Source organism: Magallana gigas, chromosome 2 (assembly GCF_963853765.1).
Source record: "Magallana gigas chromosome 2, xbMagGiga1.1, whole genome shotgun sequence".
NCBI classification, from domain to species: Eukaryota; Metazoa; Mollusca; class Bivalvia; order Ostreida; family Ostreidae; genus Magallana; species Magallana gigas.
This window is the reverse complement of record NC_088854.1, coordinates 6,400,183-6,426,658: the sequence shown is the minus strand read 5'-3', so window position 1 is coordinate 6,426,658 and position 26,476 is coordinate 6,400,183. Positions and strand designations below refer to the sequence as shown.

At 35.3% G+C, this 26,476-nt stretch overlaps 2 protein-coding genes across 2 annotated transcripts in view; both read right to left on the bottom strand.

The window, feature by feature from the left end:
• Positions 1 to 26,476, bottom strand: part of LOC105342773 (titin) — a 243,327-nt gene that overhangs the window by 13,388 nt on the left and 203,463 nt on the right. Inside the window, exons 252-262 of the mRNA XM_066074713.1 lie at positions 7,656 to 7,694; positions 6,583 to 6,610; positions 5,790 to 6,006; positions 5,075 to 5,204; positions 4,785 to 4,901; positions 4,409 to 4,606; positions 2,984 to 3,082; positions 2,557 to 2,754; positions 2,015 to 2,125; positions 1,036 to 1,236; positions 154 to 431 (exon numbers count right to left, since the gene is read on the bottom strand). Coding sequence (XP_065930785.1) covers positions 154 to 431; positions 1,036 to 1,236; positions 2,015 to 2,125; positions 2,557 to 2,754; positions 2,984 to 3,082; positions 4,409 to 4,606; positions 4,785 to 4,901; positions 5,075 to 5,204; positions 5,790 to 6,006; positions 6,583 to 6,610; positions 7,656 to 7,694 — 1,616 coding nt within the window. The remainder of the gene's footprint in view (positions 1 to 153; positions 432 to 1,035; positions 1,237 to 2,014; positions 2,126 to 2,556; positions 2,755 to 2,983; positions 3,083 to 4,408; positions 4,607 to 4,784; positions 4,902 to 5,074; positions 5,205 to 5,789; positions 6,007 to 6,582; positions 6,611 to 7,655; positions 7,695 to 26,476) is intronic.
• On the bottom strand, positions 22,577 to 26,455 carry LOC105342762 (uncharacterized). Its single transcript, XM_011449789.4, has 2 exons — positions 25,186 to 26,455; positions 22,577 to 24,154 (listed from the first exon to the last, which is right to left on the bottom strand). The coding sequence occupies exons 1-2, from the start codon at positions 25,307 to 25,309 to the stop codon at positions 23,016 to 23,018; spliced, it is 1,263 nt and encodes a 420-aa protein (XP_011448091.3). The 5' UTR covers positions 25,310 to 26,455; the 3' UTR covers positions 22,577 to 23,015.

Below are 26,476 nucleotides of genomic sequence, written 5' to 3'. Positions count from 1 at the left end.
TACAACATTCTGTATTACAAACCAATATGCAGAAATATGATAAAATGATAAACATACCAAGGAATTTAAGATTCTAAAGTGCATTGTAAAATTGAGAAATGTGAATGATCTATCAGAATAAAATGTTTCAAAGAAAAATAGGATACACTTTACCTTGTGTCTTTCATCATTGTTGATTGTTTTTCCGTTGGTTTCCCACTTAATACTTGGGCTGGGGGACCCAGTTATCCTGCACAGAAATATAGCAGTCCCTCCCGCTTTAACCTCCACTGTGTGTGGCTTCAGTATAAAGTCTGGTTTCTGCTGAGCTTTCTCCGTTACGTATCCAGAGTCAGATCTTAAACTTCTCTCAGACTCGGATTCACAGTTAGCTGGTGGAAAGCTTGATTCGGAGGATGTGTTATATTTCATGCAGGGTTGTGTAAAAATTTCTGTACAAAATTGTCAAAATATGTCTCTATCACAGTTTGTGTATGGTTTTATACCACATAAATTAGAACATAAAATTATAAACAAATCACTCAAACAGAAGAAAAGAAAAAGGAGAGATAAGATAAACATGCATGGAATGTTGTTATTGATAGTTCAAAGAAAAATAAGAAAGAAAGAGAAAAAACAAAAAGAAAGAAAAGAAGGATAAATAGAGTTTAAGTTTAGAATTTTCTGGCTGAGCGGCGTCGGTCAGATTCTGAAAGATATAAGTAAGAAAGACAGAATTAGACCTGCGATCAGGCTGTCAAAGAAATTTAATGTTTTAGATGGCATGTCAAAAGCATTGCATTATGTTAAATTACATCTCATTTTTATAAAATTGCTACATTTTAAAGAAATTTTTCTGTTTAGAAATGTATATCATTAAGTCTAAATCATATTCAGAAATGCTGCTTTTATTGCATGCTCACAAAAAAAAAGAACAAAATTTCAGTAGCAATCAAGCGATCACAAAATGAATAGTTCATGCAATGCTGTGAACATGCGGCACCCCAAGGACATTTCTGTGACAGTGACCTCCATTGCTGGCCTGGGGGTCCCTACCTCGGACATTGAGGAAACAGAACGTATCTGTGTCCCCGCAGTCATTGTACGCCTCACAAACAAACTCCCCCGTGTCCTCTGGTAAGACCTCAGGGATGATCAGGCGATGAGTGTTACCTTCTGACTTCATCTTAAACACTGGGTCTTCAAAACTGATCTCCCTGTCCTTGTGAACCCAGACTATTTCTATAGGAGGGGTGCCTGGAAGGAATATGCTACATGCTCATGCAATTAAGACATTTAATGCTATGCAAAAGACTATACAGGCGGAAAATCATGACAATTAATCAGAACAATTCCACAAACGTCACTCAAAAAATGAGTCAGCATTGCATTACAAACAGAACCAAGCCAAAAATGACTAATTAATTACATTCAATGATAATTAAACCTTAATTACACCCAAAATTTTTAGATGAATCCTTAAATTTTACACAAATGTGCTTACAACAAATAATAAAAATTCGATATTTTCTCATTCAAACCTTGCGTTTGTCTGATGTCCCTTTGTTATATTTATCTCCAGTTAATTCCTATAGTCTTGTAAACAATTAGAAAACACCCAGACCAGGACATTTTAGTTGTATGTCTGAAGAAACTGCAATTAACACCTTCAATTGGTAATTGCACCCCAAGGGCTTTGTCCTCAGGGTTTATAATATGAACCCTATTGTTTTGATATTGGTGTTTTTTACTCAATTTTGTGACAGAACTATTATAAACAGGTTTTTTTTACTTGGCAAGGATAACAATTAGACAGAAGTATTTAACAAGAAATTTAAGCACATGCTTTATAAAAATCATGCTATTAGACTGTTTCAAAGAAATTAATGTACATTTAGGAAAAAAATAAAACTGCAAATAATTTATACTCTTTAACTCCCCCCTTAAAAAACTAACTAAAAACAACTCAACACTTATCAAACACAGCAGGCATTTTCTGCAGACCTTCTGAGGCCTTGTTGCTATGGATACTGACCTTCGACCTTCACCACTAGCTCCACCCGGTCGCCATCATTGGCCTCCATGTCGACCAGTTCCTTGACAAACACGGGGGGTTCCTTGAAATCATCAGTAGCTGAGGAGGGAGCTGTAATAGGGATTAAGAATTGCTTTTAATAACATTTCTAGGTACCCATGTTTTAGAATGGACCATAGAGTGTTCAGGAAGCATAAGGAAAGCACGATTGCTCTATAACTTTCTGAATACCCATGTTTTAATCTGGACCACACAAGCCGATTCAATAATGTAACAACCTGGTTTGGCATTTTCAATCTTATTAAGATTTCGAAGTTTAATATAACAGAATTTAAATTTAAAGAGAGTTCACAACACAGGTATCAATACAAATAGTGTAAGATTGAGTGAACCAAGAACATCCATTTTTTGTACAAGCTAGACCATGAACATCCATTTCTTTAACAAGACCATGAACATCCATATTTTGTACATGACCATGAACATTCATTTTTTGCACATGACCATCGGCTACATTGAGTGAATAGCAAAGTTCTCCTCACCTATCACAGACACATTAGCTTTGATTTGATCTTGGCCTGCCTCATTTTCAGCTACACACTTGTAAGAGTCCGAATCACTTGTCTGCACATTGGGTATTGTCAGTTTCACTTTTGATCCATCGAATTCCATTTTGGTTGTTCGACTTGAGTGAATTTCCACGTTGTTTCTGTACCATTTAATGCTTGGTTTAGGATATCCTGAAAGACAGCAATCAAGTTCTCTTTTTACTTTAAAATTTAAACTCACAAGGATGTTATTATATCTAAATATATTCATTAATCTTTAATCATTTTTTGAAGATACCACAATTTAATCGTCAGTACGCATTTATTAGCTCACATAGGAATTGGAACGTCATATGTGCCACATATTAATTAAAAAGTGAATTTTAAAGCAAACATTGATTTTTTTCTGGGCCTTACTTACCGGTGACAGAGGATTCAAGTGTCAGTTGATCCCCGGGCGCTAGTGTCTGATTGGTCAAAGGAAGAGCAAACTTTGGTGGAATAGATCTAGAGCCAGCCACTGTAAAAGAAAGTAATCATATCACCTATGTGACACAACAAATGACAGAGTATCAAGCTCTTCTCTGTCCCCCTAACAAATCCATGGTGATCTGTACTTTCTTACAGTCTTACAGGTATCTCTAACAGGTGAACACCCAGGTGTACACACCACATGATCAAAATTCTTCACTCAAAGTAAACATCAAATCAATCATTTGAATGCACTTGCAGTGCACATATACATAATAAAAGTGAATTTAGGCACAATGAGTCAAACAAAGCACCTCATTCTGATGCACTGGGTTGTGAATTCCAATTTTCATCCCACAAAATTTTCACAAAACTTGATAACATCACTCATTAATGAAATCAATGATTTCTCCTACCTGTCCTGAACAGTGAGTATTCCAGACAACAAGTTAACAATCAATCATTGATAGGTGATCCTCTATCAGAATCATCTGTACCCTCCACAACTAACACTAACAAACCGTCTATACACCGTGTACAGTGTTCCTAGGATGCTAAAACACTGACACTTACTTGTCCTCAATCCCTGAAGTGTCCTTTTCTCTGTTTAACAGCTACTAAGTTATAATTACAATGCTATTAAAGACCACTTCACCATCAAAGAATATCTTTAGATGACCCAATAAGGACACAGAATATGGTATCCTTCCAACATTGACACAAAAACTACAGGCACAACATAGACCGATTTAAATCCTTCAGCCCGCGTGGATCAATTCTTCTTAATGAATCATAGTTTTTTTTAAAAATGAACATGCAGACGATTCAATATTGACAGTGACACCAACACATCAATAATACATGGATACCTCAAGCTTGTCGGTCTTATGTAGTAGGCCCCAAATTATTACCCTAGATTTAAAGAGCACTTGAGTTGAATGAAATTGCCAACTTATATCCGTCATGAAAACATCCTCCAGTTTTTTCATAGTAAACCAACCAAAGACATAACTATTTTAAAATCTAACATTCGTAAGATAATCAAACCCATTTTGAAGATTTTCTTATAGTATACTTGTTCAACACCAGTCACAATGCCCTATTGTTTAAAACAAGTGAAGTCTTGAAAAGAAAACCTAAAAGTGCATTGCCTGCAAACCTTTCACAACTGTTTTCTTTATCTAATGCATATTCAAATAAACTTTCTAGCTAAATCGCAAGAGCAAATATTGCATTAAATCATAGAAAATATCAGGTATGATGTCATTAAATAAGGATGATCTACATTCATAATAAAAAAAAACCCACATACATGTTGAAGTGCACTAATCTACAAAGCACTCTACTGTGCATATACCCCACTCCTCTCCCTTACCCCTGAAGGACAGCTGAGCCTGGGTCTTGACTTCCCCTCCAGTGTTGGACACTGTGCATTCGTATGTCCCCATTTCTCTCTCTGTGACCTTGTTCAAGGTCAGACGAGCCAAACGACCATCAAATGTTTGCTTGGCAAAGTACCCAGAATTCAGTTTGCGACCATCTTTGTACCATGTTGCATTGGCATCAATTGCATCTATAAGAAAGAGATAGTGTTTTGCTCTACACTTATATAGACATCTTACAGCTTAGCCAAGCATGCTTCAATCTCTCAAGAACAAAAAAATCCACTCTCTAACACTCGAAGATGGTACTGTCGAGAGGTAAAATCTCACTTTTTAATGTCTTAAGTGGCAATATTTTATGACACTTACTGGAGAATTTGCACTCAAGGACCACCGACTTCTGGTCGGGGGTCAGGATCTGGTCAGTGAGAGGGATGGCTATCTCTGGGGCCACAAAGCCCTTCTTAAGCACAGGTTTGGGTTTCACTGTAATACACAGAATAAAACCAATTCAATACAACATGTAGAAAAAAGGCATGATTGTGTTCATAATTTCATTAATATAAAGTTTTCAAGTTTGCTAATCCATGGTAAATGCATTTTATTCTGATGGTTTAATTTGTGCATTGATAGAATTTGTGGAGATGGACATGAATTACCATGGACGTCAAGCTCTGCGGAGGCCTGGGAACTTCCAGTGGCGTTCTGTATGGTACAAGTATACTGGCCTGCATCCTCCGACGTCACATCACAAACCTCCAACCAGTGGATATCTTTATCCTGGTAAATCTGTGTAAAACCACATGTAAAACTGTAATCTTAATGAATCCGAGGCTAGTTGTGGGCTGAAAATCATGCATCTCAAAGAGTCGTGACAAGTGTGTGAAGTATATTGCACTAATGGTTTGATAGAATCAGCATGTACTCTAAATATTGTCGTGTAAGTTTATTCATTCTACTTGTCAACAGGTCATACCGAGCTCTCAAAAAGCTTTGATTTGAATTTCCTGTTCTCTGAAGCTTATATAGGGAATATTTTTGTTGCTACTGATTTTATTACTAAACATAGTTTGAGGAAATCCTCAATTTCTGACACTTGAAAAACTTGGCACACCCATTAAATTCAACACATAAATTGTTAAAATTTAATACCAAAATACCTGTTTAAGATTTCTACTTTTTCAATCCTTAATATTATTCTGCTAGAATTTATTCATGTATTTTACAACACAGATCTCTCTAAATATGGCCTGTATCAGACTCTGGCCGAGTCAAGTGTCTGTGTGTGTATACATTGTGTCTGCTGTCATTGGACAGTACCTTGTGTCTGCTGTCATTGGACAGTGCCTTGTGTCTGCTGTCATTAGACAGTACCTTGTGTTTGCTGTCATTGGACAGCACCATGCCGTTGAAGGTCCAAAGAAGCTTGGTACTGTGTGGACCATCATACGAGGCCTTGAATTTCGCCGTCTGCCCTTCGTCAACAAACTGTCGTCGGGGCTTGGTGATAAACTCTGGGGCTTTGTCGGGTTTTCCAGCCTTACGGTCCAGAGATTTCCTGTCAGCTGACTTTCGATCTCTGACCAGCCTCCTGTTAAACCAAACATATGTCAAATATAAAATCACATCCACAATATTGTTAACTGAGCAGCTCTCTCATATCATAAAATTTTACTGCCATGTAAAATGACACTTTTATCAATAATTTATGAGTTTAAAATGAAGTCCCCCAATTTCTAAATTCATGATAGATTTTAAGAGTCCCTTTAGGGACCCCCTTTCAATCAGACAGGAAAAAGACAGCTTTGATCACGGATGTCACTGATTATTTTCGCTGTACAAAAAATGAGTTACATGGTGATTTCCTCCTTAGGTTTATATACATTTAAAAGTCTTCAAAATATTGACTTTAAAGACCCCTGTATTACTAAACACAGCCACAAGAACAGTTTCTTATATTGTTGACTGACTTTAACGATGACGGAGCAAAGCTTCTATTACACAGAACAATAGAAAACCGACGCACTGTTCTTTGTTATCTTTATAACTAAGGCGTCAATTACATTTTGTTGGATCATAACACCATTTATTTTTTGACCTAACAAAATATTAGTACTAGTATTAGAGCCCCTTCTCCTTTATTTGCATAACGTGACATCATACTTACTTTGAGACTGGATCCACGTGGAACTCATCTGAAAATACACACAGAATGCTTATTTAATTCACCCAAACATAGCAACAGACAAGGATATTTATTGAAATATATTATTTCTTAATGTATGTTATTTGTGTGTTGCTGTTTGAAAAAGACCAAAATGTTTGTGGTCTGTATCTGCTTAAAGGGACTTGGACACGATTTGAGATCAAAAATTTTATTTTTATTTTTTATGCATAAAATGGCTTACTGGTACATTTTAAATGATTGACCAATATATGGAATGTTAAAGTCAAGTTACAAGCGAGATACAGAGGTAAGAATTGAGTGTTATGTAAACAAAGCTCGAGTCTTATAGTTGTTTACAAAAATGTAATGTAGAGAATTACCATTTTTTAGAAAAAATGACATGTCAAAAACAATTTAAACTAATTAAATATCTTCATACATACTATTATCAACAAAAGAAAGATACATTTGATTGAAACTTACACCAATACAACACATATGTAAAAATGACAATATTCGAGCTTTGTTTACAAAACAAAGAAATATGAACTCTGTATCTTGCTTATAACTTAATATTTGACTTTAAAATTTTGACATAGCATTAAAAACTTCTATATTTATCAGTATAAACATTGAAAATGGAAAAATAAAATTTGAAAATTTTAAGTCAAATCGTGTCCAAGTCCCTTTAAGCGCTTAATTTCTAACGAACAAGTTCTGCAAGTTATTTACTGATCATATTGTCAATACATGTATTGACTTCACAACACTTAATGTACTGCATCTGCTAAGGGCGTGCGCTAAAAAAACTGTAACAATAACCCTGTCAAATCTTTACATGTAACGTTGAAATCTGTGATACAGTAAATTATGTTTTGGATACATCATATATTATATACTGACAGAACATTTATAACAAAATGTTCTACAGAGATGTATCATTCTCTGTGGTAACTTATAGGAGAGTTAGATACTAATGAATGTCCTAACAATTGATCAAATGTTACAGAATTATAGGATCTATTTTTGGGATCCGATTACTGGGATCTGGTTCAATAGAAATCTAAACTTACATGTGTGGTCAGCATCAACACTTCGGGCCTGACTTCCACCTGTAAAAGAACAGAAAATACATAAATCAAACAAATATTGAACCAGTTACAAACTCAAAGAAAACATTGACAGTCAAAGTACAAACAACAAAACACACTCAAATCTGACAAAACTTTCTTCAAAGCATAGTTCTTTGGATTGTCCTTTTGATGGAATTGTCGTGGCTGGGAAACACTTCCCATAGAGCACTAAGGAATGCCAAATTACCAGACAAATCAGTGATCAAACATAAACTTTCAATTTTATCACAAAAGTCATCAAGCACTTCATCAAGTACTTAAAATAATGAATGGTAAAAATTAAGTGATACCAATTCATAATCTCCACGGCTTAAACTTAAAATTATTACAATGTCATTATCTGATAAATTTGAGGATCATTTCTTTCATCTCTTTGTTAATATCTTGGCGCTACAACAAAAGTTGACTTTTAAACAATCTCTGCAAAATATTAACCATTCATTGAACCCAAATTGTTAAAAAAAAATCTTGTAGTCAACAGCTGACTAACAGTCCACCTTTACACCCAAATTTTTTATTGATTCAAACCTTAGCTATGTGAACAATCTTTGAGCATAAAGGCCACTAAGAAAAAAGGTTTATATGGGGGTGGAAGGTGTTCTCTTTGTTTGACACTACTCAGACAAATGAACCATTTTTGGTGTTTATTACCCATAATGTTTAACACCTTTTGCTTTGTTTTCACCTGATTTAATCTTTCACACTTTAAATATTCAATAACCTTAATTTCATTACAAGCAGAAACAAGAACAAGCAAGGCTAAAATTATATATAGATTTCTTACCCTTTATATAATTCATTTGTGTATACTATATGTGAATCCAAAAGTTTTTTAATCCTAATATATTATAGATGCATTTCTACATCCCAAACACAACACATATAACTGAGGTCTTTGATAGGTGAAGAGAAGTCTTGACTGCCTCATTAAAGTCATATTTATATAGATTGAAAGAAGAAAATGGGACACTAACAAAAAACGTCTGTCAAATGATGGACTAGGTAATTTATAGGACATTTCTTCCATCTACAAATCTGACTTCTGAGATATTGGACCCAACTTCTAAATTTCAAGGACCAATAACAAGGCTACCGTGTACGAGACAGTAGGGCTTTTCTGAGCATTCATTCCCTACTACCCAAGTCTGTACCCAACACCTGGGGGCTTAGTCTACACTCATCCAAGGACACCAAGTTCAGTGACTCTGAGAGAGGAATTTTAATTTCATTTGGCATTATGTGACATAATACTTTAATTACAGCTCTGCCATTGATGAAGCTACAGAATACAATAAGCCAAACAAGATGGATATGGATGGTAAGGGAAAATCAGCCAAGAGGATACTTAAAATTTTAATAAAATCTCATGGCCAATACAAAATAAAGAAATCATCCAATGAATGCTTATCAAAATTGTAAGTACACTGTGTTTATAGAAACTTGATTTCGCATTGCTACAAACTTTTAGTGTACATAGTATTCTAAAGGAATCCTTGTCATTCTGAAAGTATGGCTGACAAAGTGACAGCTTTATGAATGTGTTTGTTTCAAGTCCGTTCCCTGACTGTTAATTTTCTCATTAAGAACACATTTCACATATGTCCCATGTATTTTCTTTTGTTTTAGAGGCACCCAAATACAATTGAAAATAAAATTAATGTATCATATAATTCTAAATTCTGTCCCTTGGGGTTCACAGAAAGTGTGTGTGAATTAAGATGATAGGAACCATTCCTCGCCTTATTTGACTGTATTACATAAAACTACATCATTAATGCATGACGATTGGAATGTGGCCCGGCGTTGAGAGATGTTATTTCTGTTGATTAGATGATTACATTTCCTTTTGAAATAAATGTGTGGACATAAAAGAAATTTGTGTGATATATAATCTAAAATGTATCTACATTATTTTGATATCTTTAAAAATCTGTGCAATTCAGTCAATTTTATTAATATATTTTTGAGAATATTAGTAAAATAGATCTTCCAAACAGAGGCAAAAAATTAGGTTGGTGATTCACAAGAAACTGTCATGAAATCATCTGTTTACAAACCAGGAGCCCGCCATGGAATTCCCCAGCCTACGAAGAGATTGCACAACTGCCGACAGCACATACTACAGGACACCAGACAAAGAGGGACTACGGCCCTTTACACCCAATTCTACGGCGTTTCAATGAAAGAAACCAGTGATCTCTCAATTATTTTTCACGCCAAATCACAATCACTTTACATATTTCTTACACTTTAATCATTGCTAAACATACAAATCTTTAAATAAACAGGTTAATATTCTGAAGGTTTAAATCGCTTTTGTGTATGAAACATTTCACCAGCACTTGTCCTTTGAAACAATTGGCATTATAACCCAACGGCCAGAAGGACAACCCATTGGGTCTATGTTGAAGTCTCTGGTTTGTTTTGAAGGATTAGTGGCTATTACAAGTCCTTGAGCACACAGGTATTAATGGGGACAGCAATTGACACCCGCTGTCTACCCAAACACTACAGCCATGAGAGTCCATCGTTGACTGTATCTGAGTCGCATGTAAATGACTACCTCTTCTGCGAACTGATCAATCATCCTCAAATGGTTGGTCAAAAACTTCAAATAGGCTTAACTCAAATTGGTGCAGGAATATCTAACTGTATATACTGATATCAATATCTAACTTTGTACATTTTGATATCAATACTGATATATCAGAATAAACTATATGAATCAATTCCTTCTACTGTCAATCAACTTCTAGAGGGAGAACTTATTTATGACTATGTGAATATAATAATTAGTGTATACATCCCTGATTTGAAAGTTCAATTCTCATAATATGTTTATCAGGAAAAGGTTTCTAAGAATGAACTATGCCTAATAATTAAAAAAAAAAATCCTCACACACCCAGTTTGTGCTGGGAAGACTTGAAATAACTAGAGTACAGATGTCAAGATGTCATATAAAGAATATGTGGCATCCTTAAGTACTTCAAGGTGACCCATTTAAAAATGAAATATCATGACATTCCTCTGAAAAAATTCATCACCATACTAGAATATAAACACACCATCAACCACATCATATACTATCATATCAGTCATTTACAGTCACGTTATTAAGAACGAAAAATTCAAATTGGTTTCATAGTCATGCATATGGTCTTAAACATGTACCAGTAAATTAATTTATATAGACCCCCCTCCCCCCTAAACCTACCTGACATAGCCGTATCATCACATGTAACAGACGGTAATGCACACACTTATCAGTGGCGAGTGAGTTATTTTACCTATCCCTCCCCAAACAATGCATGCCATGGAGTGTATAGTCGCTAGGACCTATCGGCCTGCAGCCAAAGGAAGTACCCGTGACATAGAGAGGAATCTGGTGTCCCAGTACATGTATCGTATTGTGTATCGTATTATATATCACTGTCATACTTAACACCCTGCACATAATACTCATTGAAAACAGGTCAACCAGAGACACCTGTCTATGTAACTAGGTATTCAGTTTCAAAATTACCACTTAAGAGATGATGTTTTCTTTGATCCAATAGAAAACAGAGATAGGATTTTGCTAATGACACTGTGTAGAAGGTCAGAATTTAGCATAGAGAGAAAGACTTAACTACATGTATATAGCTGCTTCAGGCAACCTAGAGAAAAGCTCAGGACTATTATAAAACCAACAAGGGATTCTACGCACATCAAAAATATAAGAAGGAAATGATGAGAGTTTATGGCTAGAAAATTGATAACTTGCCTCCATAAAAAAATCATCACACAAGGGGCTTAGACGTGATTTTATGTGCCAGACATAGCCTCTCTCTGATAGGTGACCATATCAGTAACACCTGCTGAGACTATGTCCACTACCTGTAGTTCATACCTTGTCAGACCACAGTACATACATGTTCCATTTTCTTGTCATATTGGCCAATATTAGGTGAACATGCATGCATGTTACCTTGAATTGGAATTTTCTCCTAGAAACATGGACCTTGTTTAAGCATTTCAAGAGAGATAATGGAATGTATTGATATTGACTACTAGGTATTTTAAATTTAAAACATATTGAATAGATCTAATTAGGCAGAATTTGTTTATTTTATGTTTACTTGTTGAAACATCTATTGACCATTTAGCTTACTAAAATTAAGGTTTATTCACTTATATAAATTAACAATATGAAATTTTCTTTCATAACTGACCAACGGTAGGTAATCTTGTGTCAATAATAAATATCGAAAGTCATAAGGTCGTATTTGTTCAGCATCAAGAAATCTGATAAGATATGACCCTACTTCATATCACCCCATGTGTACCTAATGTGTACTGCATGTACCCTAACATTTCTTCTACATAAATCCATCTCCCTATCCGTCAATCCCCAAATTAAAATGCATGTACTCCATGCACACTGTAAACCTGCCATGATCTAGCAATAAATACATGTTTACTTTGTAAATTTGTGTGATATTAATCATGTTTTGAATAACTAATCATTTTTATAAAATTTACAACCATGCAACTCGACAGCAAAATGTATTCAGCAACTGAAACATAATTCCACAGAGAAATATACAATTACTTCCGTAAACTTGATCTATTAGGTGTTAGTTAGATGAACTGCTGCAGTAGTGTGTTTCAGATATTAAGGAAGTGACACCAAAAACCACAGAAATGTGTACTGGTTGTAGATGATCCAATAGGTCACGAAAAGTCCAGGCTGACACCACACCTAGAACCCTACCCCCAGACGTGGATCCAGCCTGACCCCACAGTACTAGTACAGGTCATTCCAGGACAGATCGTCAAGGGTCAGTCAGGACATCACCTCCCCCCCCCCCCCCCCCCCCCCACCAATTTGTTTTCTGACAAGAACAGGGAGACTGGTTTTACATGATAGTGTCAGGAACTGCTGATGATATTTGGGGATCTGAGTACCCTGCTAAACCTACAGAAATGTTCTCATTTCTCTTTAATATGTTTGATTAATGGTCCTACATTAGCCTTTTTGGTGATCTATGATAACAAAGCTTGTATATCTCAGAAACTAATGGTCCACACCAGAGAGAATGTCTCCTTGTACCATTAGGATACATGTCTTTTGTCCCTTACAGCAATTTTTTATCTGCACTATATGTCAATTTAAGTGCCTGGATAAATTTGTAGTCAATTTAAGCTCACAGGAAAATTAAAAAAATATTCCTTATAATAAAGCGAGCATTAGAGCCCATTAATATTTATGCATGCTTAACTCCATGTTGTGAATGTGCATGTCAATTTTCTAAAATTGAAGTTTCTGCTCACGAACTATTTGTGTCCAGGTATGTAAGGACTGCATTGTCTCATGTACCGTCATCATATAGAGGACGGTGATTCACAGAGTCACTTCCTACAGGTCTGTGTCTCAGCCTCTGTCAGTTTGCACCTGATGATACACCTGGTCATGTTACCTGTATTACTATTTGTCAATAAACAAACAACTCTGGTCACAATGCCTCCGACCCCAGTAATCTAGTTCATCAAACTACACCCCCACATCTTTTATAATGTATGGTACTAATTGAAAATCAGATTGTCAATCATCAGATATTAACATATCATTTCATTGTAATATATCTTTAAAACTGTTTTTTTTTTTATCCATTAGAGGATCTTATTTTTTAATAAGATAACAGTCGGGGAATTTAGTGGCAAGTGATTTATTGCAATATGGAGTTTACAATCGCTGGTTAAAAACTTTCTCCTAGTTCAGATCACCTTCAGTTGTTAAATAATGTACACAGTATAAGTATTAAAGACTTACCGTCTAAGTTCACATATATGGAGGAAGTATAGATCCTTTGGGGCTTCATTTTGATTTCATTTTAAATCCATAATCCATAGAAAATAACGGTTTCTGACATATATCACATGCCTTTCTGTGGTAGAAAACCCATTCTATGACATGTTTATTCCAGGACACAGTTTCTTAAAATGAAAAAACTTTTAAAAACACAATCTGGCTGAAGAACAAAAGCCATTGGAATATTACACAGGTTTATTTGGGGCCAGATCAACCGATACACTACAGACCCACAAATCACATTGTGGTAAAATTACTACTGCTCTTCCAAAGAATGACTATACTATCACCATTACACTTAAGAGGGGGCCCACTGAGGGGCATCCACTAAATCATCACGCATTATGCTAATATGTTTTGAGCCAAAGAGAAAAAAATATATTTTTTTGACAAGTGTCTGTCTTGATTCGACGGAGTCCATTAAAAAAAAATTGTTTTGTTTGCTTTATTAAATTAGAGTTTTTTTTCTTTTAGTAAAATAGAATACAACGGAACAAGTTTTGTTTGATATGCATAACTCCTTGGGCTGCACCACTTACAAGGCTTTCTGTGATTTCAATAAGTGCTGCGGGGGAAATGGTTATACACACACCTTGACAGGTGAAGCCATTCTCAGTACCACAGAGTGACAAGAAATCAATCACCTACTGCAAGAAGATATATGGTATCACCAACAAAGGCAGATCTATAATAAATATTTATAGACAAAATATCCGTATCAATCACCATTGATAAAATCAGGTCACTGAGATCGCAGTTGATTTTTATCTAAATCACCTCGTTACTTATATACATTTGCCAGAACTTGTTTACTCATACCATACTTTAAACTCTGAGCTACCTCAATCTTTTTGTGCACCACTTAACAAAAAGGTCTCTTTTACAACTTGATCAAATACACCTCTCATTTATTTTTGCCGAGTGTGAAAATATGCAAAATATTTCACCTGCATTCTTTCCTTCCTTATCTGAAGGCACCTTAAGTTTACTGTACACAGCAAATAACTTTTGCTTACAGGTCAAATATAAAGGTTCCTATTAAGTGACAAAATTACTGCTTTAAAAATGTTTTCTCTAAATATAGTTGAAAAAGGATTTTTTTTTTAAAATGGAGTTGGCTATATTTGAAATTCTCTTAAGGCTTCCAGAGTTGTCTACCCTTAAGATAGAAAGTCTTGGTCGGCTGTTAATTTACAAGGTATACAAGGGTGTTTGAACAGGAGTGGCAGAGGCAGCAGTTGTCACCACAATCATTTAACCAAAAATGATTGAAAAAAATGAATAAAAAAAAATTTGTTTAAAGGAGGAAAATTTTTGGACTGATTAACCTTATTTACACACAAATCATGTGGAAAAAAATAATACCATTAAATTCTTCAGGTAATTTACAGCTGATATCATCTCTTTACTTGCCTCAGACGTACTCTCAAACATGCTACAGTATAACTCGTTTAGTACGAACATGGATATTGCGAATTTACGGATATAGCGAAGTCATCTTGGATCCCCAGCTATGTAAATTTAATGAATTTCTTAGGTCCCAGTGACTTTGTTATAACCGAGTTTTGCTGTATCTGACCTCTGAAAACGAAGCATGTTAAATTCACGTTGAGATCAAGAGTAGCCATATTTCAATGAAAAATCGACTTTGATAAATTTATGTATGTCAATAGATTGACAATTTTACTTATCTAAGTGCTCCAATACAATTTTTCTGTACATAATACTATCAGTCTTTCTTTCTGAACTTTCTCCCCTATAACTTTCACTAATTGTATATTCATATGCATATATATTGCTATATATATATATAAGACACTAGCTAATGATAATTTTTTTTTTTTGAAACTGTAATTTCACTTGCTATTATACATGACATGTTTATATGCAATTGTGAATTAAAAATGTCAACAACAAAAAAATTTAAAAAAAAAAAAAGAGTAGCCATTTTTACAAAAGAATTTCAAAGGAAGGTAAAACGAGGATATCTGTAGTAATATGTCAGAGGATATATTGGGAATCAAATTTTTGTACAGAATGCATTCAGGTATAATATTAATCAGTCCAAAACTAGTGCCATTAAATTGCCGTTTTTTACAATGGAGGCACTGTAGCTCCCAGGTCGTCAATCTGAATTTTTTCCGACCTGGAGCTACAGACCCTGACCTACAGCTATACCTGAACTCAGTGTTGGTTGTACACAGATACTCCAAAACAAGGCAAAGTAGTGGACCATTTATAGTTTCTGGACATGCCAGTTTTATGTTTGCGATTATTGGATATTGACGGAGAGAGAGATGTATACATGTATGACGTGTGGTCCAGGTAGCTTTCATGAAGTCATGTACAGACAAATGCTGTGAGGGTCTCCAAGTATTAATATATAGAACAGATTACTGCAAATCTAGCATAAGTGTACATGCTGCGATATTAGGTGTGCCCTTAATTATGAATAGTTTAGCTGCTTACAGATCAAAAGTATATAAAAGCCAAATGTTAACAATTCAATTTGCACAGAGAGAAAGACAGGCCAAAAGCAAATTCTGCCCTGGATCGTTATCTTCATTAGAGGCATAAACACATCAGCCTACTGTTTTGCTTTCTCTTTAGATTAAGTTAATGGTAAATTAAACCAAATTTACTTAAACACATTTTGAATACATGTGCTATTAATACTACCAAAACACTTTTAATTACAGCTATTGTGAAAGCCATTGACCAAATGCTTAATTAATTAAGGATGTTAGCTAGGTTCTAGTCAGTTCAAGAGATGCCTGGTTGTTAGCATTGGTTGTCATCATTTTATTATATTTTGTAATATAAAAATCAGGTCCTTTTCTTCTAATATTCTAAGAAAAGTTAAAAAGTTGAACTGTAAAGTACCACAAGGCCCCTATTTAGTAGGGTGTGAAGAGGTAATTGTTAAACCACACAATTTTGCGAACTCAAATTAAATTGCCTTTTGCAAGCTTGTGGTTTTACTGAATTCATTGTCCCATATTTTCCCTGAAATACTTATAGACTTTTTAATTCTTTGAAATGACCACTATTGTTTTACATATCATAAATTTTGAGTTACTGGCATTTCGTACATGAAATTTTTGTACAAAGGAATCAAAGGCAACAAATATCGAAATCAGTGTCCTTGGGTGGAATAAAAGAGATGAGTTATCTTTCTTGTTCTGTTTGGCATTTTTTCGGTTGGAGTTGTCTTTCTTGGTACCAGTATTTCATCCTACATATCAATATCAGTAAATCACAGTTAATCCTCCTCTTATATACTTTTTCTCTTTGAACAGGGACATTGAGTCTGGTTCAATAATTATTGATTGCATCATAATCCAATCACCGCATTAAACCCCCATTGTCAAGAACTCCTACATTATGTACCAAAAAAAGAAAACCACAAAATAGTTTCCCAGAACAGATTACCACATTAACACTCCTTATTGCTCATAAGTAATTTCTAGCTTCATTTCATTCAGCCCTGAATTAAATCCCATGTGAAAAAGAGAACCTACAATTCATACTCCATGAATCACCACCGCCTTATAGAGTTCCCCAGAGAAATTCCATCGTCTTACCAGTCCATATTCCTTAATTTGCAAATTGTACAGAACTGTATAATTTTGGAAGATAAATGCTTGGTTTGCATGAGGGAGTAAGAGTACATCTCCCTCCTCCTTTGATTTGTAAGTCTATCACCTGTAAACACAGCTGCTTTACCTGTCAGGGGGGGTCACAAAACATCTGGGGGTCACCACATTTTTTTGTGCAATGAATGAATTCAGCTAGTCCTCGGTGAAAAAGATCCCCATCTCCTATCATGCAGTAGCATTCATGTCCATTCAGGGAGCTTTTCAACTAAAATATCTGTTTCACATTTATGCACATAGGAAGTCTTATTACATTCAATAGGATCAAAAAGGAAAGTAAAGACTTCACTATATCCCATTAGACGATCTTGTTCTGTGAGTTTAGTGAATGCATGACTTCAAGTTGTCCTCATTCATAGTATCAGATTTATAAGGAGGTATGGGGAACTCCATTTTGAGACACACTTTCTTTGGCAATTAAACAAAAATAATTAAAAAATGGATAACTTTATTTTTATTTTTAATACTAGTAACTTCAAATCAAACAGAGGAGAGCATTATTCATATTAATCATATACTGATCTGCAAGTCATAAGTTTGAAAACTGCTGGTGCTTTTCCTTTTCTTACCTTTCAGAGTTTTTAAAATGCATTTTATTGTCGTAAATTAAACAATGTGAAATTTTTACAACACGGATCCACACGGATATGTTAAGATTTTTCTAACCACCTTATATATAATGCCTGAACTTGATTTACTTAGGTAAGCATTTAAGTGCTCATGTACACCAAGCTTAAGAATGTATATAAATAACAACTTAAATGAGTCATTAACCTAATTTAACAATTAACAAACCGTCCATTTGTATAACATATCTACCAAGCTGTGTAATTTCCATTGATCTAAACAGATAGGATGACAGCAGGGTAAGAAAGAAGTCACAGCAAAAGAAAAAGAAAGCTCTGCAGAGGCCAACTTAGGTGAATTAATGAATAAGCAACGATTTGACCACTGATTGGTTCCTCAATAACTGAAAGAAAGACATTTCCAAAAGGTTGATCATAAATTGGAGATCTCTTTACGGCTCATTACGAATTAAAGCAGTCAGCTTGAAAAATACTTTTGCTATTACTCTTCGTTTTATATAGCACTTGTGAAACCTTTAAAACACATGAATTTAAATGGAAAGACATTTTTTCCTAATGAGACACAACCAGGATCAGATATCTGACTTTCCTCTGCCTTCAGTGTATCAGTCTGTGTGTCAGTCTTCCAAGAACTACATTTATTTATACTGATATAAGTAGTAACTAGAACATATATTTACTGGTAAATGCATACTTCAAGGTTAAAAGCCACATGCCATATGAGAGGTCTCCTGTCATTTAGAAAGTATCCCAATATCCAACCCTGCTTAAGCTGGGTAACTGGGACATGCTGTATTTTATCATAAATCTCTGCATTCTGGATAAAGCCACAACATTCTGTTGACTCAAGTGAAGTAAATAAATAGGTTTATCCTTGTTGCATAATCTCAATTTGCGTTCAATAAATAGTAAACTAGACAAATTCAATGATTTGTAATTGCGTTCAATGAACAGTAAACTAGACAAATTCAACAGACAGAGTCATCACAATTCATTTCTGATGGATTAATTTCAATATATCAATCATTTTTATATACATGTTTGTTACGAAATAAGTTTTGACTTTAGAAAAAGATATATCAAGCAATCTAACCATTATGTTCAAAACTCGATCAATGATAACAAATAAGCCATAGGGCTCAAAATGAAATGAATTCAAACAGAAAAGTTAATTGTTTTGTTTTAAAACAATTACGATTGTATATAACTGTAGCTGGAACTCTGTAGCTCTATTGAAATTCACTTCTTCCTTCCTGTATGATTAATCTATGTCTTAATTACAAGAATTAAGGATCCTTGAAAAACAAAAGTAAGATTACAAGGAAATAAAAAATCAAGTAACCTCCTATCATCAAGAATAATTAATGAAATAACAAAATGCATATTTAAAATGCACCAACAAATGACATTAATATATTAAGAATGACAAATTACGGTATTGTGTTCTGACTACTTAGAGATTAGGGAAGCATTAGAACATTCTGACTTCAACGGGTCAACATTGTGAAATTATTTACACCTCAACGAGTTCTCAACGATTCATTCACAACAGGTGAACATGATCACGATGGAAAATTAAGTCAGAATAACGAAGGAAGCATTTATCTTCAGGGGTCTCCGACCCCATACAATAGTGGTCATAAATACACTCTACTCAACAAAGTGACCTTCAAATATTCATGTAATACTTGAAATTTTAATAAATCTTTAGGAAAAAAATTTACAGCTTGTTTTGTATCAGGATGAAGGTTAAACTATCGTGCATGTTTAATACCCAACCTTTAAACGGTAAACGCCATCAAATTGTAACCTTTTTTCTACCCGAAAATAACGGAGTCGTCAACAACAAGTCCCGTTTATCTGTTAATATAGGGGTATGTTTGTTACAGTCAGTGGATTATCTGGGTACCCCCCTGTGGTGAGGACATGTGTTGTGTTTACATGAGGGGAGGGGTGGACAAAAAAGCACACTAATCAATCTGATTCTCCCTAACCGTAGTGTAAAGCGGTCATCCTATGACATGGACACGTGCACCGAGCCACTGACTAGATCAGAGAAGGAAAAGTCTTCAAAATGTGTACTGGTATACATACATTATCAAAAAGGAAGAGGGAAAAAAAACATTACTTAGTTAACAATTGTCAACCCAGTATCACCTGTCAAAAAGTAATTTCACAGTTTATGGTTCATATACTACTAGACACTAATCTACCAGGTGGACCCACAGTCCATAGCATCACCGAATCAAACGTGAGGTTTCTGACCAGTCGCAAACACCTGACCCTGGTTTTATTTCTGGAGCATGTCCCCCTTTAACCTCTTAGAACTGGAAAGTAATCTTTAGCTGTTTTTTCTCCTTTTCTATGCTATTCTGTAGACGCTTCCCCCCTTTTTCTGTGCTATCTGTTTATCTTAAAAACAAATGAAGAGACTACAAGTCTAAGAAGACAATTGTCCCCACTGATTGAATACATATGATTGGTTATAGTAAACACCCTGCAACATTAGCTAGTCTGGCCTATCTATATTCAATAAGATCCCAAGAATCAAGACACAAAAGAGTAACAAATTAATATTAGCATAACAAAATGTGTATATTGGATAATCAATAGTTTTTATGTGATAATGCGCTGGTTATAGCATCCCTGCCTTTTAGCTTCCTGAATACATTTGCATTTCGATTTTGTCATCCCAAAACACTGCACACATTTATAATCAGAGACGCTCATGTCGACATTTTTTCTCACTCTTGTTTTTTTTGTGATCTGTAATTGACATGGATTATGTTTTACGAAGCTGGCGCCTTTTGCCGGTGTTTGGGGTTAAATCCCTCCATTTTTCACACCATCAACATGACAGCCCAATAGCTCAAGTACAGTAACGAGAAAAATTTGGTCTTTACCACCAAAGGCTCTGTATAAACATCCATTCTGTTATAAAACAGCACAATGATATTAATGGTGTAACTTTAAGACATTCAATAGTTCCTACAGGGTGCATTTAACAGTATGCATAACTAATTAATGAAGCATGAATAAAACTTTTATTGCTATCTAATGTAACTCGATTAATTCTATACCAATGGAACATTGTTATTTCTGTTAAACTCAAAATTTATATTGGCAGTCTAGGAATTTTATCAATAGCTTAAACAAAAACATTTGCAGATGGTCCAAGTCCCAGTAAATCCTCTAGTGTATTGTGTATGTTTTTGTTTACACAGACTATTTTCTGCCTTTTCATGCATGTTGGCACACACTATTCATTTGTAGTCATTTTCTCCAGGAATAAACCTGAACCACCTTGCATAAAGAAATGCCAAGGCTTGCTGGCTTTGAACCAATCTTGTGGTTCTTTGAATCAGATTTACGGAATTATTATGATCTTTCTTTGTTTTTATTCTTCTATTAATGACGATGACCTACACCTCCTGCATGGTATGATCACATGAACTGGTAGTTATATTAACCTTTGCTTTGTGCGATTCTCTACATCAGCAGTTTCTGAGAGCATTATACTTTCACTTGTTACTTTTTTTAAAGCATTTTCCTTTTCTAATGGTGCACATTTACCAAACAAATATGCTGCATTATTGAGCAAACAATGTATAGGCATGTTTGAAGACTCATTGTTAATTTATGACGCACTTGCATGATGTAAAACAAATTCCTAAAACTTCACAACACATTTGGTGCACAGCTGTAAAATTCCTGTTTAACTAACAAGTTGTTGATTTTACAATATAAAATTCACAATATAATTTGTCAAGGCTAAAAAAGGTACAAACGCTACAAGGGTATCTTTGTTAATTAGAAGAGTTACCAAATTTCCTTTAATTAAAAATCTGACTGAATTCAGAAACTCATTTTCTGCAAGGTCATATTACATTTAAAATTGTCCAAGTGTACATTAGCCATTAGATCTAATGATTTTCTTTAAAACTGATTAAATCCCCAAACCACAAGAGAGCACCGTAGGCTTTCTATATTTGCTTTGGAGGATGAGTTAGTGAACAGCAGCTGTCCAAATGAGAAATCTGACCCCTCCCCTCCCCCTTGTATTATCAGCCATCTCGGGACCCCTTGTCACAATCTCCAACCTACTGGATTAAACTTTGATAAAGCATTTCCTGTCTCCCTGAGTATAGACCTGTCTGTTGAGACAGAACTGAGATTCTCTCCGTAAATATTGACAGGGGATGTTGATCTTTTGTTGTACTAAACAGAGAAAGGAAATAAATTATCATACCATTATTTCTGTAATGGAAAATGTGATACTTATAGCTTCAGAAATTTACACAACAAACAAAATATTTCCTTTTTATTCAACTACCATGCACAGAGAGAGAGAGAGAGAGAGAGAGAGAGAGAGAGAGAGAGAGAGAGAGAGAGAGAGATTGCAGTCTGTAACACCTGGGAATTTCTGGCCTATTATCTCTAAATATCAGCACAAACAATCCACTGAAATGTGATCTTGTGTGGATTATTATTTTTAGTCATTATCTGATGAAAGTAAAAAGTCTTCCATCATGTTTTAAAAAACAACAGCCAATGGGGACTAACACAGTGCTAAGCAAAGCTTGGCCAAGAAAAAACAACTTATCAAATCCCAAACAGAAATTGCCTGAAGAAAAAACACTTCTGCCCAAACATCCTCAATGCTTTTGTTGAGCAGGTTTATAGAAGCCTAAATATTGAATTGTATTATACTGAAAGGACCCATCTCCAATTTTGCCCAAGGCTTATAGAAAACTAAAGTCATTTTTTCAGTGTTTCACAAGTTTTATAACAATAAATAATTGAACATGTATTAAATAGTCTTTGGTGAGAACATCCAAGCTGTGGTATATTGAACTAAATAAATTGCTTCTCCTTTCTGATTATCAAGACACCTGTATATGTAATATGCAGATTGAAATATGAATGCATCAAAATATGCAGCTATTGTCTTCAATAACATTTTTGAGGATTAAAGTACATGATAAAAACTATGAAGTATAAAATAGATCTGCTGTGATTAAGCCTTGGATTATAAGCACAATGGTTGGAGTCATTTGGCGGAACAAAAGACTAGATAAAATGCTGTCCGAATCTGTCTCTGTCTTTTGTAGTGAACATAGAGCAAAGGATCCTTCTGACACAGTTACCTAAAATTATGCTCGATATACCCGTAAAATATGGGTCAAGAATAGCTGTCTTGATCTACTATACATATGACACAATATCCATTGAAATATTGTGCTCATCTTCTTCTTTAATCGCCTTTTCATAAAGCTTGCCTTTGGAATTGAGAGTGGAGTAATTTCCATTATTATCGGCATTAAGAGTTTTCACTAAGAGATCATTAGAATTCAAGGCATTTCTAAGTGATCGGAAGTCTGGGAGGTTTTTGTTATTTTCAGGTCTGTCTCTCCACACTGGTGATGTGTTTTCTGAGTTTTGATGATTGGGTAGTGGAGATTTCTGATCCGTTACCCAGGCGAGCTTGGTGTCATCTGAGTAAGGGGCAGAGAGAATATCATGAGACTGAGAGTTGTACCTCCAGGTGGGGGGAGGGGTTTTCACTATGAAGAAGTCCGAGTCTTTCTCTCCTTTAGAGTCATTCAGCTCCTCTGGAATTGATGTCATCGAAGCTGCAGAAGATGAGCATTTACAAGAATCATCCTCTGTAGATGCGAGTGAGAATCTCTTCAGTTTTAGAGATGACACTTCATCAGTATCATCAGTGAACACAGAAGATTCTTCAATGGATTTCCTGGACTCCCTATCTTTCAGACTACACACGCTCTCCCGCCGGGATCCTGGCAGTATGCTGGAGGGTAGAGGGGAAGTCCGGCGGACACACTGCACAGGAAGGGAGTGCCGGATGCTACTGTTTCTTTTGAAGGGAATGGTGCCCACTTCACTCATTTCTTCCTCTTTATCAGTCTTCTGTAGAAGATTGGACACACTGTTTTCCACTTTGATGTAATGGCTGTGTCTTCTGGTCAGTCTCACTCCTCTGTCGTCTGCTTCTTTGTCCTCCCTTGCAGTCATCCATCGGTTTTCACTGAGCGTCCTAATCACCTCCGATGGAGCACTCGGTTTACTTTTTCCGTACACATTTTCTGTCCGGACTCTGAACATGTAGTCCGTACCTGGTGCCAGATTTTTCACATCATAAGTGTTCCCCTGACATGAGTTTGTCACCATCTTCCATCGTTTGTCCTGTACACGGCAAACTTCGACCTGATATGCGAGAATGGTACTGGTGGGACACCCGTAGGGAGGTGTCCATTTCAGTGTTACAGAGGACTGGGTTATGTTTTGAGCCGTGGGGCTGCCCTCTGGTGGGTCTGGCCTGCCTAGAAAATAGAAAACAACATTAGCTTCAATGTTAAACAGTAAAGCAAAAATTAGGCTCACAAAAATTAATTATCTTAGAACAGATTAGCTTCATCGTTAAACAGTGTAGCAAAAATTAAGCTCACAAAAAATAATTAGCTACGAACTTCTTTAAAATAGTTCTTCATAAAATTATGGGGTCTTTGTTTATGTATTTGGACTATATTTAAAATGTACATTTTAATTAAGCAACTGAATTAAGAAACCATTAACAACTGAATATTCCAATGTACTTCATTTTCTCTATCATATATATACTTCATTTTCTCTATCATATATATACTGTCTTGGAACTCTTTGTCAATGTAATAGATCAGATTTAAACTCATCTACTCTCATTTTACCTTTGTGATTATGATAAAATTAAAACTGTTTTCTGAGTAATTAGCACCTGAATAATTTTGTAGATTGGACAACATAAGCATGATAAATGTCTAAATTATTTTTACATTAAACTTGTGTAAAATAAAACTGTCATATGGACTACTTAAAATGATGTTACAGATACCAAAATAACGAACAAAACTCATTTCAACTGTTGAAGTGTAGAATACATACAGAATGATTATTGGTGAAGCCATTAATATCTCCTTTTCTTTTAATTAAAAATTAGCAGAAAATGTTTCACACTAAATATTTTAACTAGAATAGACAAGTGTTGCCATTGGTGATAAAGTGGAAAATCACATAAAATAGCAAATAATAAACATTGATTAATTGCTCTTATCCTTTAGGGTAAAGGGGCAGGGGTGGTATCAAACAGGAAAACATTAATTTTACAGATTATTAAACTGTCCAATATGTATATAGGCCTACAGCAAAAACGTAAAAAAATAATAAAAGTCATCAAAGTTAAGCTTTGTACTAATGGCCATTATAAAAAATAACATGTTTGTAAGTATGTCCCTACAGGCTCAATGACTGCGGTGTTAATCTTAGCAATTACTGATAATCTAGTACATATATCACTACACACAGATTATCATCTTACCTTTAGGGTACCGGACTCCATGGTATTGCAGTCTTTGAAAATTAGTACTGCAGTGTTTGGAATTCTTCTCAATATTGTACCGGGGATCCGAGTCCGAATCTATCTGCGAATTGCTAGCACCCATGATCTTGATTTAATTGATTTAACTTTCATAAAGTCACAAGTCTTATTTAAAGTATATCCCTCAAGAGATTTTTCAACGAATATGACAATGTAAATTTTTTTCTCCTGGTATGTTTCCCAATATGTTTGTTAAGTCCATGTTTTCAAGTAGAAAGTTACGAGTTTGGTGACAAGTTTCCTTCCTGCGCGTCAGTGAGCGTTTGTCGTGACAGTAGCAGTAGACACGTGTAGGACCCTCTTTCCTTTCAGCTGTAGCCGCCTCGCGACTCTACGCTCAGCGTTTGATTGACACTATACTACCTCTTTAATGCGGTCCACGGAGGAATTTTAAAGTCCACAACTCACTTCAAAGGAGCGACACACTGCGTTAAACTGTCTCAGTCAATGAACAATTCTATAAGAAATTCCTCTGCCGTGTACACAGAAAATATCAATTAAATGGCCTCAAATCAATGAAAACCGTAACATGAAAACTTTTTACACTCTTATACCATTATTATGGACTTCCGCATGTAAACATTTTTAGTTGTTTCCGTCAAACACTCGGCTCAAACCGAAAGTGTGGGCAAGTCCATGTGCGATTTAAATAGTATATCAATGATTGCACATCAGAGTTTCATATATATACGTAGGTGTGACTATAGATGAGTCAGACATCTAGTGTTAACTAAGTATAACAAATCAGCAGTGGCCTGAAATGTCCTTCTAACTGTAAACAAATCCATCCACATTCTCCACTGGCTAGCCACTTAGGAAATTAATCACTTCTTTTCACAAACTGAAAGTGCTGTTAAAACACAAATCCTCTTTTCCCCGTAGACTTACTCCACACAGCCTAAACTGCAAGTAATCTGATTGTTGGTGCCTCTCACTAATATAACTACTCAGTGCCAAAAAGATAAGGAGAGAGCAGGGGTTCCTTGGAGTCGACCAATGAGAGTTCAGTGTGAGAGAAAGCACCCCAATTCAAACTAACCAGAACACTCACAAACAAATAGCTGCCTATTGACTGCTCGTTTTCACAGCACTGTCCACTATTGTCCTCTATTTGTGAAGACAGCCCAGTACACAGTGGAGGTCAAACCCTGTATTGTTGTCAAATAAAAACACAGGGACTTCAACACTGCCCAAATACCATGTTTACACCTAACTGAAATCCTATAGCCTG

Excerpts from the sequence above, each read along its gene's own strand:
- LOC105342762 (XM_011449789.4), bottom strand. The coding sequence starts at position 25,309 with ATGGGTGCTAGCAATTCGCAGATAGATTCGGACTCGGATCCCCGGTAC. Across the intron at positions 24,155-25,185 it reads TGGAGTCCGGTACCCTAAAG|GCAGGCCAGACCCACCAGAG; the intron begins GTAAGATGATAA and ends TCTATTTTCTAG.